Source organism: Corvus moneduloides, chromosome 1 (genome assembly GCF_009650955.1).
Source record: "Corvus moneduloides isolate bCorMon1 chromosome 1, bCorMon1.pri, whole genome shotgun sequence".
Classification (NCBI taxonomy): Eukaryota; Metazoa; Chordata; class Aves; order Passeriformes; family Corvidae; genus Corvus; species Corvus moneduloides.
Window position 1 is genome coordinate 114,390,742 of NC_045476.1, and position 16,935 is coordinate 114,407,676.

Sequence of the window (16,935 nt, forward strand, 5' to 3'; positions counted from 1 at the left end):
GGTTGCTGCAGTGAAGAAGAACCGGGAAGAAGTGATAATAAGGAAGAATACCATCCCTGTAATAACAGAGCTATCCCAAAGGGCACCATTTGTGTAGGAAGAAAAGTAACTGCTCTCAAGTACCAAACTCCCTCCCTTATGCTTACACAGCAGTCACTGTCTCGTTTTCACTGGGCTTACAGGACAGGAGAGAGGCAGTACTGAACTAAAGAGAACAATGAGAGATTGCCCAAAAGCCATTCTCTAAATCTTCAGAGAAATTGCCTAACCAGACTATATCAGTTTAAGGAAGAAAATAGCAACTTTAAATGATTGCGATGCAAGTTTCTTCAGGCTCATAAGAAATCACTCTTACACTTATTATTTCCGCTAAGGGCTGCGTTTTCACCTTAAATAAAAATATTTATTTAATAGATAACCTATTTCAGTCAAGCAGGAAACTGTGTTCAATTTTAATCAAAATATATGTAAAGAAAAATTCAAGTATAATATCCAAATGTGTAAACTGGATCAGCATGCACATCACATCCACATGTAGCACCAACTCAAACCTAAGAATCAAAAGCACCTTCCATCACGCAATCCTGATCCATGCACTTGCTGATACTTATAAAGATCAACTACATTTAATCACATTTGCTAGCATCCAGGCATTAACTCAGAGCTCTAGAAAGGCAAAATAGGTCTCCATAACTCTATACTATCCTTCTATCACTTTGGTGATTTGTTTTCACTGTTCATTCATTTTACATATTTTTTTCTAAAACTGATGACTTATTTTCAAAATACTAGCCAGATTCAAAGCAACAGACCTCCTCAAAATGGAGTAAGTATCCCTGTGCTTCATAGGTAATTATTTAGGACGTTCCTTTGTAGCATTAATGCTTTTATGAATTCTTATTTTTATGGTCAAAATTCTGTCCTAGGTCGGACAGGCAAGCAGAATTTTTACAAGATGAAAACAACTGACTTTCCTTGTCTTGGTTGTACAGCATCTCTCCTTTGATCAAAACTGAAAACATGTGCTTTGTGCATTTATATTTCTATTTCAGAAGTTAAAAGAACAGATGATTTCATATTCAAGTTCCCGTATTTGCAAATCACATTCATGTAATTGCAAAGTAAAGCACAATTCCAGTGCATTAGTCTATAAAGCTTCCCATGGAGCTTCATGCAACCTGCTGACCTACCAACTGAACTTCATTTAAATGAAGTGTAAGGGGTGCAGTTCACAAATATTCAGAACAGACTATTCCATCAAACACTAAGTCACGGATTTGGAATGCAGTGGATTTTAAGCCTCGACCTTAATTTCTTTCCCGCAAAAAAAGAGATCATACTCTCCTCAGTCTGAACCTAAGTCTTTGCATGTCACTTCAAACACCATTGTTTTCTGGCACTGTTTGCTTTGTGAAGTTTGTTGGAATATTAGACTCTTTGCTGTTCTCAGCTGAAGTTCCATGCTCTGAAGAGACTTGCTTTTTAAGATGTGCGACAGCAAGCAAATCTGAACAGAAACAACCCATCGTTTGACTTAGATGTACTTCTACAAAATGAAGATAATTTTATGTTTGAAAGTTGCCCAGATAAATAGATGATGTGTACCAAGAAAGACTGGTGCAAGTGCAGCTACTAAAAATTTCTTCTACGAACAGAATTTGTGTTATTTCACTTCTCTTACAGCCAAACAGCCTTAAAGCTTGTAAAGATTATATTACTTAAGAAAAAAAGAAAACTAAGCTATTCATTATAGCAATCATATGGGAGAAGAAGGAGGCTAAGATACATCTTTAAGGATTAAATATGAAAAAACCAAAGCATATTGTGAAAAACAAAGCCCAGTTTTACCATAACACCTCTCTAAATATAGCTCAGGGACCAAAAAGATTAGAATACACAGACAATACTGTAACATTCCAGATTCTGAGCCTCAGATACCGCAAAGAAAATTAAAAAGACAGGTGTCAAACGTACATACAAAAGACTAGGAAAATTCAGTAGTAAAAAAGCAGCAAAATAAAGATACTACATTATGTGACTAGTCAAATAAATAATTAGTTTTTCAGCTTTGGTTACAAAAAGAATAAAGGATTCTGTACATACATTAAGATGGACTGGCTTGACAGATCTGCAAGAGAATCAGATTTCACACTGGAGAGCCCAAAATTGCATCTTTCAGGCATTTAATTTTTTTTTTTTTTTGCTAACAAAGTGCCAATTAAATGTCTCTTGCTAAGAATAAAAGCATGACTTCCCAACTTTGCTCAAGGTAAAGAATAATGCAACTGCTTCTCTTAACATGCCAGACACTTAAAATAAAAATGATTTCTAGCTATTAACTATAATTTTGTAGACACTACAAATGCTAATTTAAGTGATTTGACCTTGTGTAGTGAGACTGCTCTCCACATAGGAGAAATTTCAATCTCAGCAGTTTTTAAACCAAATTCATAATTTCTCTGTTCTCACAACATAAACACCTTTGAAAATAATTACAACTACTAACAGAAAAATAAGCCCAGCCATTCTGAAGCCACATTTTAAAAACTCACCATGGTTTTGCAAGTAAAACTATTAATTACAAAATGTACCTTATTTTATTACATGCATTTATTCCCCAATCTTTTGAGTATTTGTAAGAGGAAAGTCTAGTACTTTAGAAATGAATTTAGCCACTTTTCACCTCCAGAAGCTGGCACAAACTATTCTAAATGTAACTGCGTCTCATCTCCACTGTAATCAAGGTCAAGGTCAGTATTTTACAAAGTGGCTTACCTAGTATTTGGGTTCCTCTCTCTGTTTTGACAAAAGAGCAGTTTTCCCCAAGGTAAAAGAACAACAGACCAATACCTTATCTAATGTTTTCTTGGTAAACTGAAATACCAATAAAAAGGATTAAAATGCCCTTTCCACACAATAAAAAGCCTACTCTGAACTCAATGAAATCAAAGTGAATTAGATTTGTATGAAGTGCTGAAATACGCAAGATACTGTGAAGCTGTTACTTGCACATTCAGAAATTAAATACAATGCTCACTTGCATTTTCCAGAAATACACACAGAAAACCACAAACTAAGTCTCTCCCATTCTTCCTCATTTTCCCCATTGCTCTTCATCAATGACCCTTTCTTTAAAATTTTGTTTGGTAAATAACTTTTATTGTTGTATACCTAAAGAAAAGATTACTCTCCTAATTCTAGCTGAATACAAGGATACTACCAGCATAGTAGTCAGTAACTTGCAAAAATTCTCTTTGTATAATAAACACTGCAGAGGGCTACACAACCCCTCTTCAGTAGCAAAGCAGGAAGTTCTGTATTTCTTCTTGTCAAAGATCCTAGCAACTTTTCAGCCAAGTTCTATTACTGTGTGAGTAAAAATTAAGTTACTTTTACAGAAATGAAAAGGGATATTCTTATAGTCCTTTTAATGTAGTTAAAATATTTAATAATTTATTTTAATTTTGTTGGTAAAATGAATTTCAAAGAGGCAGTAACTGAAATACTTCTTAAACGTTAGACACAGTTCAGTTATCCTGCGGCTGGGCATTCACATGCCTAGATTTGTATGTGCCTAGATTTGTGTAACTTCAGGCAAATGAAGGATATATTTATAAATTTAGTTCTAGGAAGCTCTAGTTTTAAAATATTTCAATATGGATATAAGACAGTGTTCAGAATTCACTTGGTTCTATTTCAGTAAATACTTCCATGTGTATAATCCATGTATTACATGAAAAAATAACGATTTAGTAACATCTCCAATTATATATATGAGAGGTATAATTTCATAAGAAACTTGCGTCCTTCCTAATGGCCTGGATTCCTCTCCCTCTCTAGCCTTTCATTTCTCAAGGATTAGCTGACATGGGGGTTATTAAAAACACAAACCAAAACAACTAAAAACTCCAACTCTCTCACAATCAAGTTGTGTGATTTTACAAGACGACAGAACAACTGTGTCACTCCCTTCTCATTTTGCATTTTATTGTTAGCTGTATTTTGTAGCTCACAGTCAAAAGGGTAAGAATAAATAACCTAACTGGTACTGTTGCTTAAATACTATGGTAAAAATAAGTGCATGCACTGGGAAATCTTTAAGTTGGTCTCAGAACAATGGACACTTTAAGGACACAGGAACAAATCTGTTGGTATTAATTTTGCACGCAATCTACCAGATGCATCTCCTCCTGTAAATCTGAAATTTTAAGAAACTGATAATTTACACGGAAGTAAAGGCACATTCACTCTCCCTATTTTCCAAGAACAGCCATTCTATTTAGAAATTGCAGAAATTTATTTTAACAAGAAACATTAAACATTAAGGCTTGCTGCCACCAATCTCCCATCAACACTGAATGGCAATTTAGTACAGGTTCTACTTTTACAAGTCATTTACAGTGGTGGTAAGTAGTATGAGTAAGTAATGATTTTTAGACAAATTTGTTAAAACACAGCACTGCAAATTCAGAAGTAATTTCTTCGAGAAGCTATAAGCCTTACTAAAAGGGTATTACTTACTGTGATCAGCTGCTTATCACCATCTTTTCCTGCTTCTTTTAGCTTCTGAATATGTTCCTCAGATGATGGCAAGTTACTGCATTTTGATGCTAATGAAGGATTTGACAATGGAACCCTTGAAATACAAATACATTTCATGTTAAAAATGGAACTGCTTATACACATCATGCTAGATATTCAGAACCACTGTGATTAGTACAAACTTTACCAAGATGCTAATCCAAATTACTTACATAAAACACAGTCCTGTATATTTTTATCTGCAATTCAAATGGAAAACTAAGGAAATAAAAGGATTAATCAAAAAACACAGTTTGTGACTAGCCTAACTACAAGAATTTTTTGGTTTATGAGGAAAAAATTATTATCAAGTGGGTCAATTAGTCACAACCATTAGCACCAGCATTTAAAAGAGGAACTTCCAGAGCATGACCAATGGTGTCTAACGCTATATATTTCCAGTGTAAGGTTTAGGTATCATACATCAGGCTGCTAAAGCAGACCATGTAAATACATTCTCACAAATCTAAACCAGATGTCAAATCCTTACAATTAAAACTTACTCTCTTCTAACAACTGACAGTGAAGGGAGGAAGAAGAGGACCCAAGGAATAAATGCATGGGTATCACTGCAATCTCACTGAGTTTAAATTTCCCCTTGTCACAGCTGAGAGAAAACACTGGAAAATACGTCACCAAAGTCATTCTATGAACTTGCTACCATATTCAGGGGAAAAAAATGACATTTATTCCAGGTTTGGATAAAACTCGTGGAGATTGCCAAAGCAAAACACACACAAAAATACACATACTTCAATACATACTAGATATTTACATATTTTCTGTTTCTGAGCCAAGTAAGGACACAGGACCAAACGCTTAATTGTGGTACCTGCTGTAGCACAGGTAGCAGGTTAATCCAGAGAGCTTTTTAAAAAATAACACTCTTGCCAGACATTTTTAAAACAGTATTTTTTGTGTTAAATTAGGGTTAATTATTTATTCCTTTCATGTGCCCTAAAATTTGCATTAAGTAGCTACTTAAAGGTTTGCCTTTTCCTACAAAGCCCTAAAGAGAGCTACGTCACTGTTGATGTGCACACAGATAACAGATTACTCTATATTATGGCGGGAGTACCACAGAAAGAATGATGGCTTAAATCTTGGACATCATAGAGAAAGCAGGGTAAGAAAGGTCTCAAAATTAAAATATATATTCAGATAATAGTAAAGCAATAGGAGCCTGTTCAGGCAGTAAAGGTAATAAATTTAAGTTAGATACCATAAACATGTTTGACCGTTGAGAATAAAAACATGAAAAATCAAAGTTATTGTAATACTTATCAATACATTTTAAACCACTCATTTAAGTAGTTTGCATCTATCTTCCTTATCCATCTTCTGTGAAGTTCCATAGTAGTTTAGTTTTTCAACATGTACAAAGGAGTTGGTTAGTCAGAATTGTTAATGGGGCCTCAGAGAGATGTACTGAAAATTAACCTGAAACATTTCTTTTTGTCCCCATTATGAATATAGAAAGCAGTAACACCACACTGACCACTGCTACTGCTCAAGGTATCAGATACAAAGAAATTTTTGTCTTTAGCTTGTAATTGACTAAAACCAGAGTCTATGCCAGGACTGCTCAAAAAACTGTAAGTCAACGTGATCAAGGCTAAAATGCAAACCTGAACTGTAAGACAAACTTAGTACCAAGAACTTTTTCTTTTTAATATGGCTGCTGACACCTTCATTTCACAGCAATCATGAAATTCCAAATTAAATCCCCTCTTCCCCACCTAAAAAGATTTCACATGTACAAGACTCCCATAGTTAAAGGAGTAAAAAACTCCAAACCTAAGTGAAATAATTCAGCAAGTGAAAATCATGTGGCAAATCCTTCCGTTACTCTCTGGTTCCCATCTGAGGAAGAGACCAGTAAAAATGTTTTTCCAACTCTGTTAAATAATATTTTTTGAAATAAATGCACAGCTAAAAATATCTTGATGATTTCCTTAGCAAAGCAAAAACATCCCTTAACAATGGGGTAAAATGAAAGTCTGTATAAACAAAGGACAAGTCACTTATTTGAAACTGAAAACTGAGGCTGGGAGACAACAGTTTTGTAATAAATTCTCTCATAACTCTATGCAAGGTTACTGCAATTTCCTAATGTATGAAATACTATACCTGTTCTCAGATTCAGAAGCTTGACTTGTAAGTGATGTTTGCATCAACTGCGTGGGAGCCAAATCTACAATTAATCAAAGATCGTAACTTCATTATAAAGTTTTTAGTTGCAAAGGAAATTTGAGTTACACAAACAGTGAATTTCAAAAAGCATATTCAAGACAACTTTGCAATCTGTTCATGGCCTAAAAAAAATTTCAAGTTTGAGGCAGTATTCGCATTTTTCTCCTGGTATACTTATTAAAAAAAAGGCATTTTTCTCCAGCATTTTGACAGCAATTCTGCAGAACACTTTGCAGCAGCTAAACAAGGCCAGCAGTAAACTATATAGGATTTTAAATATGTTTATACTGACACACATATATAAATAGCTGTATATATTTTATCAGAATAATAAATGTATAGTATGCCCCCCCTGAAGCATGTTCTACAACACTTAAGAAAAACACTTTAAAGAAAAACAATCAAGAATAACAAAAGAAAGAAAAAAAATTTTTTTTTAATTCTCCAAGAGAAATTAAGAGTGTTTACCCTTCAAAAGTATCCTACAATGGCAGGAAAGAAACCCCAACTATTTAGTTAAGCTAAATAATAGAACAGTGCATTCAAACTAAGGTTCAGACTAAGAAAATACACCAAAACCCCAGAACAAACCCCTCACCACTAAGAACAGAAAAAAAATTAATGAAAAGTTAGTGACCCACTGATAGTATTTCTTAGTCAAATGTACTTCAGTCAAAACATTCACATCACACTCATCATAAGCTTTCACAAACTGCATTCACGTGCTGATAAATGAAGACTATGTAATAAAAACAGGAGAATGATTACTGAAGTAATAATTTGGTTAAGATCAAGTAGAAAAACTTAGAAGAAATGCAGATACTTATTCAAAGGAAATAGAGCAGAGAAGTAACAAAAACCAAGCCAAGAGAAGAAGCCAACTGAAATATGGAAGTTCTACTGCTTTATTACATGGAAAAGGAAAGAATCTGGTTGGGTTTCCCCTCTTTCTCACTGCACAGCCCAGAGAAAAAAATACATTTTGGTTCAGTACATTTCAGCTACTCAAGTGGCCCTGGGTGTGACACAAAGCCATACAAAACCGCCGGTCAACAGCTCCACCCCCAGAAGTTCAGCTGTGTGCCAGCTACACCTTACTCTGTGAAGCACTCCTCTTAAAGGGAGACTTATGCTTCCCACAGAACTGATCAAACCAAGTGGAGAAATTCATACTAGACAGTTACCTTGAGGTTCACTTTCTCTGGGTTCTTTTTTCAATTGTTTTGGTGGCCTAGGAGCTGTAACACACTTTACTGGAGAACTTTCTGGACTTGATTCCAAATGTAATCGAAAGTTCTAGGCAAAACAGAAAACATTAAATAAAAAAACATGCAAGCTATCCAATGTCTTTAACCTATTAACAAAACCACTCATTTAACTAAGTATTAACATGCTGAATACAGCACTGGTTTTCTGATTCCTGTGTTAATTTAAGCAGACAAAGTGCAATTGATTAGCTAGTCCATGTTGAACTTTGTGGTATTGATTTTGAAAAAAATCTTTTTCATTTTATATATAAGCTTGTAAAATATTTCCTATATAACAGAGTTTCCTTAAAATCCTAAATTTTAATAGAAACTCATTCAGATAGGGAAATGAGAGAGAAACAAGTGCTCTCCTAATACACCTTTGCAGAACAAAGCAGCTATAGAAACTGAAGGCACAAAGAAGTGTCCACATGAATCTGTACAACCTTTGGCTCCAGCACAAAATTTTACTGATCAACATTTAGTTAACAACAGAATCTAGGAGGGTAAAATCGATTAATTTTTCAGTTTACTATCACCCATCTATGACAACACAGCAGTAAATCTTTAATACATTTGAAAATTTCAGATTACTGTAAAAGAAAATCAGTGTTAAAACAGTTCTGAGCATGGGATTCTCAGAAAACAAAATAGATTTAGAACAACCTCCCACTGAACAACATAATTAAAATAACTTACCTCATCTGGTCTTGGCTCACATAAACGTTTTGTCAAGTTAGGCAACAAACCATTTTCTGCATCTTTCCTTGTGGGCTGTTTTGTTTCTAATGTCACTTCTTTAGCTTCAGCTCTTTCAGATGAAGTATTTGATTTCTCCTGCACACAAGTTGTACTTTCATTCTCAAACAGTCTTGTTGACAGCTTGCCTTGTGCCTTTGAAAGCTCTGCTTCTGCAGCCATTTGACTTGCCTCTGAAACTTCAGGGAAATCTTTCAGAAAAGGAAGCTTGGGGGCATTCGGAGAATTTGAGTTACTTTGCTTCGCGTTACTAGCTTTCAGCAATTTAATTTTGGTCCATTTAGAGTTTTTGTTCGAGGAGTTATTTCTACCATTCAGAGTACATTTGACAGGCATTGCTTTTTTGCTAGGGAAAAACCGTTTGCACTGAGTACTTTGACTGGGTTCTTTCTGAGTAAGCATTTCACTTTGCTGTAACTGCGTGTCATCATGCTTTTCCTCTGTTTTGCTATCCTCTGCATTAGGGGAATCTTTTTTCACTTCTACTGTATCTGACTCAATCTCACCTGCAATTTCTTCACAAAGTTCAAGGATGCTCACCCTTTTAGATTTTGCATCATTCTCTGGTTGATCAGCCACATTCGTCTCACTTACAGATGGCTGTGGAGTATTTTTTGGTTTTGTACTGGCTTTTACGGTCTGATGTGTTTGTTGCTTTTCCTTAGATGCTGTAGAATTTGGCTTAAGAGAATCAATTTCTACTTTCTTCGTGTTGCTAGAATTAGGAGATACAGGGCCTGTTTGGTCTTTCTTGACCTCCTCAAGACTCTCATCAGGACATGATGAGGACCCTTGAAGATTGTGTTGAAAGCTACTGGCATTATCTTTTTTATTGCCTGCTTTACACTTTTTCTCTTTCAGAGAGCTGGTCACTTCTCCGTGTATTTCTTTATCCTCGTTTGTATTGTTTGGCTTTATGTTTTTCTGTTCCGTTTTCCCTCCAGCAGATTTCAGTGGTTTTGCTGCAACACTGTGAGCCTGTCTTTTTGCCTGGCTACCGTGCTTAACTTCCAAAACTTTTTCTTCTTTAACTTCTCTGCTGCGCAGGGATCTTGCTGGAACATGTACATGTGTTAACTGCTGCAGTCTCTGTGATCTCCTTGTTACTGGCTCGTTTGGTGCAATTAAGCATTTTGACTTAGGAATTTCTTGCACAGATTTTTTCTGGCATACCTCCTTTTTTTCTGCAGATTTAGGCTGCTGCTGCTGGACTGTTTTGCCAGGTATTGTTTTATTATTTGAGTTCAATGCTGATGATCTTGTAGTCATGCGTGTTACTACTTCAGGTTCATTGGTGTTATCACTGAAAGATTCAAATAATATTTTTTTCAGCATCCAGAAAGTAGAATTTGTCATAAGATTCTTTTCATTCCTCCTCTGCCTCTTTTTTTCTTTTCTTTTTAAAAAACACTAGATCTTATACACTCAATAGTTTTAGAAGAATTTGCCCTAGAATTGTTCCAAAAAGGAGCTCACTTCCACCTGGTTACTCTTAAGTGTTGTATTTAATGTTATTTATGCATTGCAAAACTGAACAATGAACCCCAGATGAACGCGTTTTAATATGTCTAGCAGTTTTTAATCACTGATACTTGTGACTTTCAAATGAAGTATGAGCTTAGATAATATTAAATTTATTTTTACTTCAGAAACGTTTTTGAAGGCGGTCTTTCTGGATTTCAAGACACTTACATGCTTCCAGAGAAAAATCATGTAGCAGACAGCATACATAATGATTTAAATCTGATCTACCTTCTAGCACTATTTAACTATTTAGCTGCATCTTTAACTCAGATTCCCCCTGCTTAGATTGTTTCTGCACTAGTGTAGTCTATCAAGATAACACGAAACAATTACGTACTTTTTTTGTCACTGACCTGTTTGGTTTGACAGAGGTTTTGGGTACAGTTTTCTCCTGCACTGCACACTGATTGGGCTTTGATTTATTTGAGCCATGTTTTGTATCCGACACCTCTTTTTCCTTCTTTGACAAAGATGGTTTGCTGTTCTTGTCCAGCTTTGGACGTTTAGCAGAAGGCTCTACTAATGTAGACTTCCTTTTCTGAGCTGCCATTTCTGTAAAAAACCACGTGACTCAGCTTTTAGATTCTTTGTCAAATATCATAACTTTTCACTTTTATATATTCACTTTTCCTTTTATAGCCAGATCATGCTGTGATCAGAAAGCAAATCATCAAAGCAATCTCAAACCAAATTACACTTATTTTACTTACAGGTTTTTACAAAAGGCAATCGATGTTTAGGCCAAAGTAACTTATCAAGGTGTGCCAAGAGCATTCCTTATGCATATGCTTACAAACAGGACGTTTCATGCCACCTATGAAGAACAGAAAATGTTCATGCAGTAAACACTTCATTAACTTCCTTCTCAGACTCTGAATTCCCACCCTCTTCCATCCCCTCAAACAATGCTTAGCTTTAAAGTTTCATTGATAAGGAACTAAAAAAAAAAAAAAAAAAATCCAAGCCAACAACCAACCAAAAAACAACTGGCAAATTTTATTTCCTATTTCCATATCCAACAATTTTTGGCACTTTGCTGTCTTAAACACTACACCCTTTTACCTTTCGAAAGGTGGCAGATAACAGTACAATTCAAAAACAAGTTTCTCAGCCTTTCACCTTTTTCCAGAAAATAGTGTGCTGCTCTCTTTCCCAGCCAATAAGAAAGTGGGACTGCTGTCAGTCTTGTGCTTCACAGTGACAGGGAATAAACACATTAGACTCAGTTACCAAGTTTTGTGGCTGCTACAACAGAACTTCACAGACATTACCAACCACCTACAACTGTTCCTTCTAACATGACTTAAGCTACAAATCAAGAGATGGAAAGCCTAGAAAGTAGCATTATGAGAGATATTTCCCTTGGGCAGTTAATGTCTTCAAGAGAACTGAAATGATGTTAACGATGCAGAAGTTACTCTGCACAAGAGTCTGAAAACTAACAGAGATTCTTGGTAAAAAATCTTCACCAATTTGGCTGATCATCCCTTTCATATACATTTTTGACTTCTGAAACTTTTCAGTTCCCTTATTCAAAGACACTGTTACTGTATTATGGCATAGATAATAATTGCTCAATAAAGTTTCAGTAATAACTCTATAAAATTTGTAAAAAAAAAAAAAATTTACTGGAAGACTCAGTGGTCAGAACTTCCACATCACCATTTTCAATCAAGAATTACCTACTAATTTTTGTTACTGACAGACTTACAGCTTATATACAGATTTCTATGAAACTACATTGCTTTTCAAACCTTAACTGATCTGATGTTAAATCTGACAGATTTTTAAGGTCAAACAGGAACAAGTCACCAGTTGTGCAACACAGACCAGACACTGTCAGTTCATTACAACTAAAGTACAACTTCCAGTATTGACAAATGAGTGTCTTTCTCTAATAATTTGAAAGACACTTATGTTAAGCTCCTTTTAATAATTAGTCATTATTCAAAAGGAAAAAGTAAACAACTGCACTTTTTCTTTTCTTTAGACTTTATATTGTCCTTCACCTCATTTTCATTTATCCACTTACGAAAGCATTTCTAACCATGCAAAACAGGTAATTTTATTAAAAAGCTGATTGAAACTCAGATTCCAGACACCAGTGCTGTCTTCTGACCTCCTCCTTTAAAGAAGATACATGACAAAAACCCATATTTGAGGTATATTTTTTAAATTCTACCCAGGGAAGAAATCACTAACAGCGCTTTTCGTGATGCTATTTTCACGTCTCTCCCTAAGGAACAGGTAACAGAATTTCTGTGCCTACATTCTAATAGCTCATGAGCTCCATAACATCTCACACGCCTATGGGTTTCCACCAGTCAAAGAAAATCTGTCAGAGCTGCGGTATGGCCACTCATCCTGAAAATAACAGCCCAGCTGCTGAATAGGTCTTTGGTCTCTTAGAGCACAATACTGACCCTCAGAATCTGAGAATACCATGACACACACTGTACACACCTGGACCTTTTTCGGTTTTTTCCAGACATGACATGGCACACTCACAGAAGACTTTCAAGTACAAAACAGAAAGTACAAAACTTCCCTCACTGGCACTCCTCAGGAAACTACAAAATACACTCTCCTCCCACAGAGCTCTTGAACTGTAATTTCTTTCCTACTAACACTTTGCACAACAGAGCGAAGTCTTTTCCAGACGTTCCAGAACTGGCAGTCTCTGCCCTGGAGAAGTCACCCTCTAGTAAAAGCCGGATTATGGAAAGCAGGGAAGACACACAAGTGCAGAACAAACTAGAACTCAAGCAAAGGTTTGGTGCAAGAATTACAGGGGAAAAAAAACGGAACAACAGAACAGAGCAAACAAAAACATCAAACCAAAAAAAACCCAAACCGACAAACGAACAAAACAGAGAAACGCGAGTCTTACAGCCTCCGGTCCTTAAAGCAGGGGCTAAGGCTGGTTGCCCACCTGCTGGACAGGGCACGGCGTCTCGAACCTGAGGCGTCCCGGCTAAGGGCCACGGCAGCGCCTGGCAGCCCCTACGGCACAACTCAGGGGGAAGGGAAAAGAAGGAGAGGGAAGGGCTGGGCTCCAAGCGTGGCCCGGTGTCAGCCGCCCCAGCGCCCCGCAGTGACAGCCCTCCTGGAGCAGGGCCTGGCGGGGAGCCCCCGCTCCCGGCCAGGAGCTCCCGCGGCCCGGGCCGCCGGGGCAGGGCGGGGGTGCCAGAATGAGGCCGGACGCCGCCGGGCGCCCGCTCCGGTTCCCGCTCACGACAAGGCACGGCCGGCCCGCTTCCCCCGCGACAGCGGCGGGCAGGCCCGGGGAGGAGCCGCCGCCGGGCTCTCGGCCCCGGACGGGGCGCACGGGGGTGACGGGGCCCGCCAGGACACGGGTGGGGTGGGGGGGGGGAGTGCGGGGGAGAGCAACTTCCTCGGGCCCCCCCGTCCCCCGATTTGCCGGCGGCCGCTTACCTCGCGAGGGTGTCAGCGACGTGCCGGCGCTGGCGGAGGCGGCGAGCCCGAGCCTCGAACCCGCCCACAGCCGGGCACCGCCGCGGCACCGCCCCGTCCCGCCCGCCCCGCCGCCGGCCCAGCCTCCCCCGGCGGGGACGGGGCATCTTCCGGCGGGAGTCGGAACGGGGAGGGCGGGAAGCGGCGTGGTGCGCGCATGCGCAGTCGCCTGTGTGAGGGCGTCGCTGCCGTATGGGAATTCGTTCAGTAAGGAATCCAGAGACGGTACTAATTAAAACATGCATCTAAGGAATGGAGGATGCTTACAAGAGCATATATTGACAGAACAACGGGGAATGGCTTCAAACTGAGAGAGGGTAGGTTTAGGTTAGGTATTAGGAAGAAATTCTTTACGTGAGAGGATGAGGCACTGGAACCTGTAGCCCAGAGAAGTTGTGGATGCCTCGTCCCTGGAAGTGTTCAAGGCCAGGCTGGATGAAGCTCTGGGCAACCTGCTGTAGTAGGAGGTGTCCCTACCCACGGCAAGGGGATTGGAACCAGACAATCTTTAAGCTCCCTTCTGGCGGCGATGTCCCGGTGGCTCGGCCCACTCGCACTGCTGGGTGCCCGGGTGGGTTGTCCGAGCCTCGTCCTTTGCCAAAAACAAGGAGGGAAAGCGGCGCCACGTGCCATGGGGCCAGTGGGGACAAAGTGACCGCGCTGGCGCCCGCGCTGTGTCAGTCAGCAGCTGACACCTCACAGCTGGCAGCCGTAGTGAAATGAAAAGTGAAGAGTCGACTTGAGAGGGGACCTTGGCAATGTATATAAACATCTAAAGGGCGGTGCCTAGAGGATGGAGCCAGGCTCTCCTTGGTGGTGCTAAGCAGTGCGACAAGAAGCAATGTGCAGAAACTGATGCACAGGAAGTTCCACCTGAACGTGAGGAAGAACTTCTTTACTGTGTGGGTGACCCTGCTCTGGAACGGATTGCCCAGAAAGGCTGTGGAGTCTCCCTCACTGGAGATACTCAAGAACCATCTGGGCACAATTCTTTGCCATGTACTCTAGAATAACCTTGCCTGGGCAGGAAGGTTGGACCAGATGACCCTCTGTGGTCCTTTCCAACCTGACTGATTCTGTGTTTCTGTGATTCTGAGTCCCACCAAGTTCCTGGTGGTATTACAGCAGATGTGCTTGCAGCAGCATTTCCTCAGAGTTTGCAGACCCCTTCTCACAATTATGTTTGCAGACACCTCTGAAGTAGGTTACTCAGCTGCTGCTCGGCGGTGCAGGTGCGCAGACAGCTGCCAGCCCCCTTGGTACAGGTGTGTCATGGTGCCAGTGTATGTCACTTGGGTGTAAAGCAGGACAGACGCTTGCTTGTCTGTGTCAGGGAGATTAAAGAGGGTTCTTGGGTGTGTCTTGGTCCTGTGCAGTGTCCACTCCTCTCTCCAGAGCACTGAGTTCACCCAGAGAGCTGCCTGCTTGAGTCCACTTGTCCAACTTGTTTTACTTTCCTAAGTTTGGCAGTAACTCTGAATGTGCCAGCTAGCTCTTTTGTTCTGTGTACTCTGCACAGTGTTTCACAACTCATTCTATAGCGTAACCACCTATTTGTGATTTTTGCCAGAGTCTGGGATATTTCAGTCCTTGCTACACTTGTCAAGTGTTTATACCTCACCTAACCTTACGTCATGGCTTCTTGGCCTCGGGATATTTCTGTGTCTGAGCCTGTTGTCTACATTGGCAAGTTCTGAACAAAAAGCTGAAGATCTGACATCCATACCACTGATGTGGCAGTCCGGACCAGCTTTGTCACTGGATGCAGTGACAGCTGGAGTTTAAATACATTGGGGATGTTCTGGGGATGTAACTGTGGGTTTGGGTTCCTTCAAAAGGAATCCATTATGCATGCTCCAAGACCCTGGATGGTAAGTGGAAGCCATCAGAGGATTCCCTTCAAAAGTGAGCTGCTGATCCTAACTGGAATACTAACGCAGAGGTACCTCATGCATACCTAATGTGCTCCATCCATATGACTTTCCTAGGGGTAACCTGAAGTAGGTCCTACCTGAAATGCAGATAAGTGTCTGTATCAACATCTCAACATTCGGCATCTTTGCTGGGCATGTCCACTCTTATCAGTATGTTCTACTTGCCAATATAGACACAGTCTCAGTTTATTTGACCATGAATTCACCTAGTGATGTGTATACACCACTGGAGAACAGCGTGAGGAACCTCAGCCAATCGCCAGGAAAGGTGTTAGAAGAAAAGGTTTTTAATGATAGTATGTGAAAGGGTTTCTCCCAGAGATTTATGATATACTTTACAATTTCTGGTAACAGTTCACTGATCTAAAAGAGATCACAAAAGTATTTTAGTATTTGGTCTTGTAAATATTCATTTGTTAATACCTGCAGTATTTAAAAAGGGGTTATTTTTGTTTTTATAATAAACTTTCTAGGTCTGTTTTATAATCTTCAAAACATTTTAGTGATTTCTATTTTTATTACATTTGTGGGATCCATTGTTGGAAATTGCTGTCAAGTTTCTGAATAGCATACATTTATTTGTATAAACATAAAATTTACCCGGAGATACTCTGTTTTGCCTGTAAAGTTTTTTGTCTCTTTGTTAACTGAAACAAGGAACTGCCTTCCTTGGTATGTCCTCTTTCTGGACACACTTCATTGAAGCACAGTTTGTCCTGGACAAATGGGAATTTTCAGCAGCTGTAGTTTTTTTTAAAAGCGGATAGGAGGAGATGTTATTTATAACTCCCTGTAGCAGCTCCTCTTTAATGCATGATAATCTGCTGTGACTTTACAATGAACGCAGCAACATGTGGTCTCCTGCTCTCCCTCAGTATCTGACAGAATATTTTCCAGATGAAGGATATTTTAATCACTGGGCTGCATGTAAATTTCCTGGAGGATGGTAAAAGCATTTCTTTATGTAACCATTATCTTTATAAATTTAAAATAATGTTTTCCCATGTCTCTTTCTTAGGAACATGAAGCAAGTAAACCTAGATATTTTCACATCCTTCCATGAAATAGTAATTTGCTGTATAGCAGGGAAATAGTAAAGTAGCAGGCATTCTTATAAAGCATTAAATTCCAAAATTTGGAAAAACTTAGTTCATAGGATAGAAGACCAGTAATTTTCCAGTTTTCCACAGAAGATGGCAGCATTTTGAAGCAATGATCTCAGT

General features: G+C 39.0%; 1 protein-coding gene across 2 annotated transcripts in view; it reads right to left on the minus strand.

Moving 5' to 3' along the window:
- Positions 1-13,835, minus strand: part of ESCO1 (establishment of sister chromatid cohesion N-acetyltransferase 1) — a 33,714-nt gene extending 19,879 nt beyond the window's left edge. For both annotated transcript variants that reach the window (XR_004242912.1, XM_032123384.1), the window contains exons 1-7: positions 13,740-13,835; positions 11,015-11,118; positions 10,658-10,856; positions 8,721-10,083; positions 7,959-8,070; positions 6,712-6,775; positions 4,522-4,636 (exon numbers count right to left, since the gene is read on the minus strand). Coding sequence is in view for 1 of the 2 variants with exons in the window: in XM_032123384.1 (XP_031979275.1) it covers positions 4,522-4,636; positions 6,712-6,775; positions 7,959-8,070; positions 8,721-10,083; positions 10,658-10,854 (1,851 nt within the window). In the remaining variant the exon portion in view is untranslated. The remainder of the gene's footprint in view (positions 1-4,521; positions 4,637-6,711; positions 6,776-7,958; positions 8,071-8,720; positions 10,084-10,657; positions 10,857-11,014; positions 11,119-13,739) is intronic.
- Positions 13,836-16,935: the final 3,100 nt, after the last annotated feature.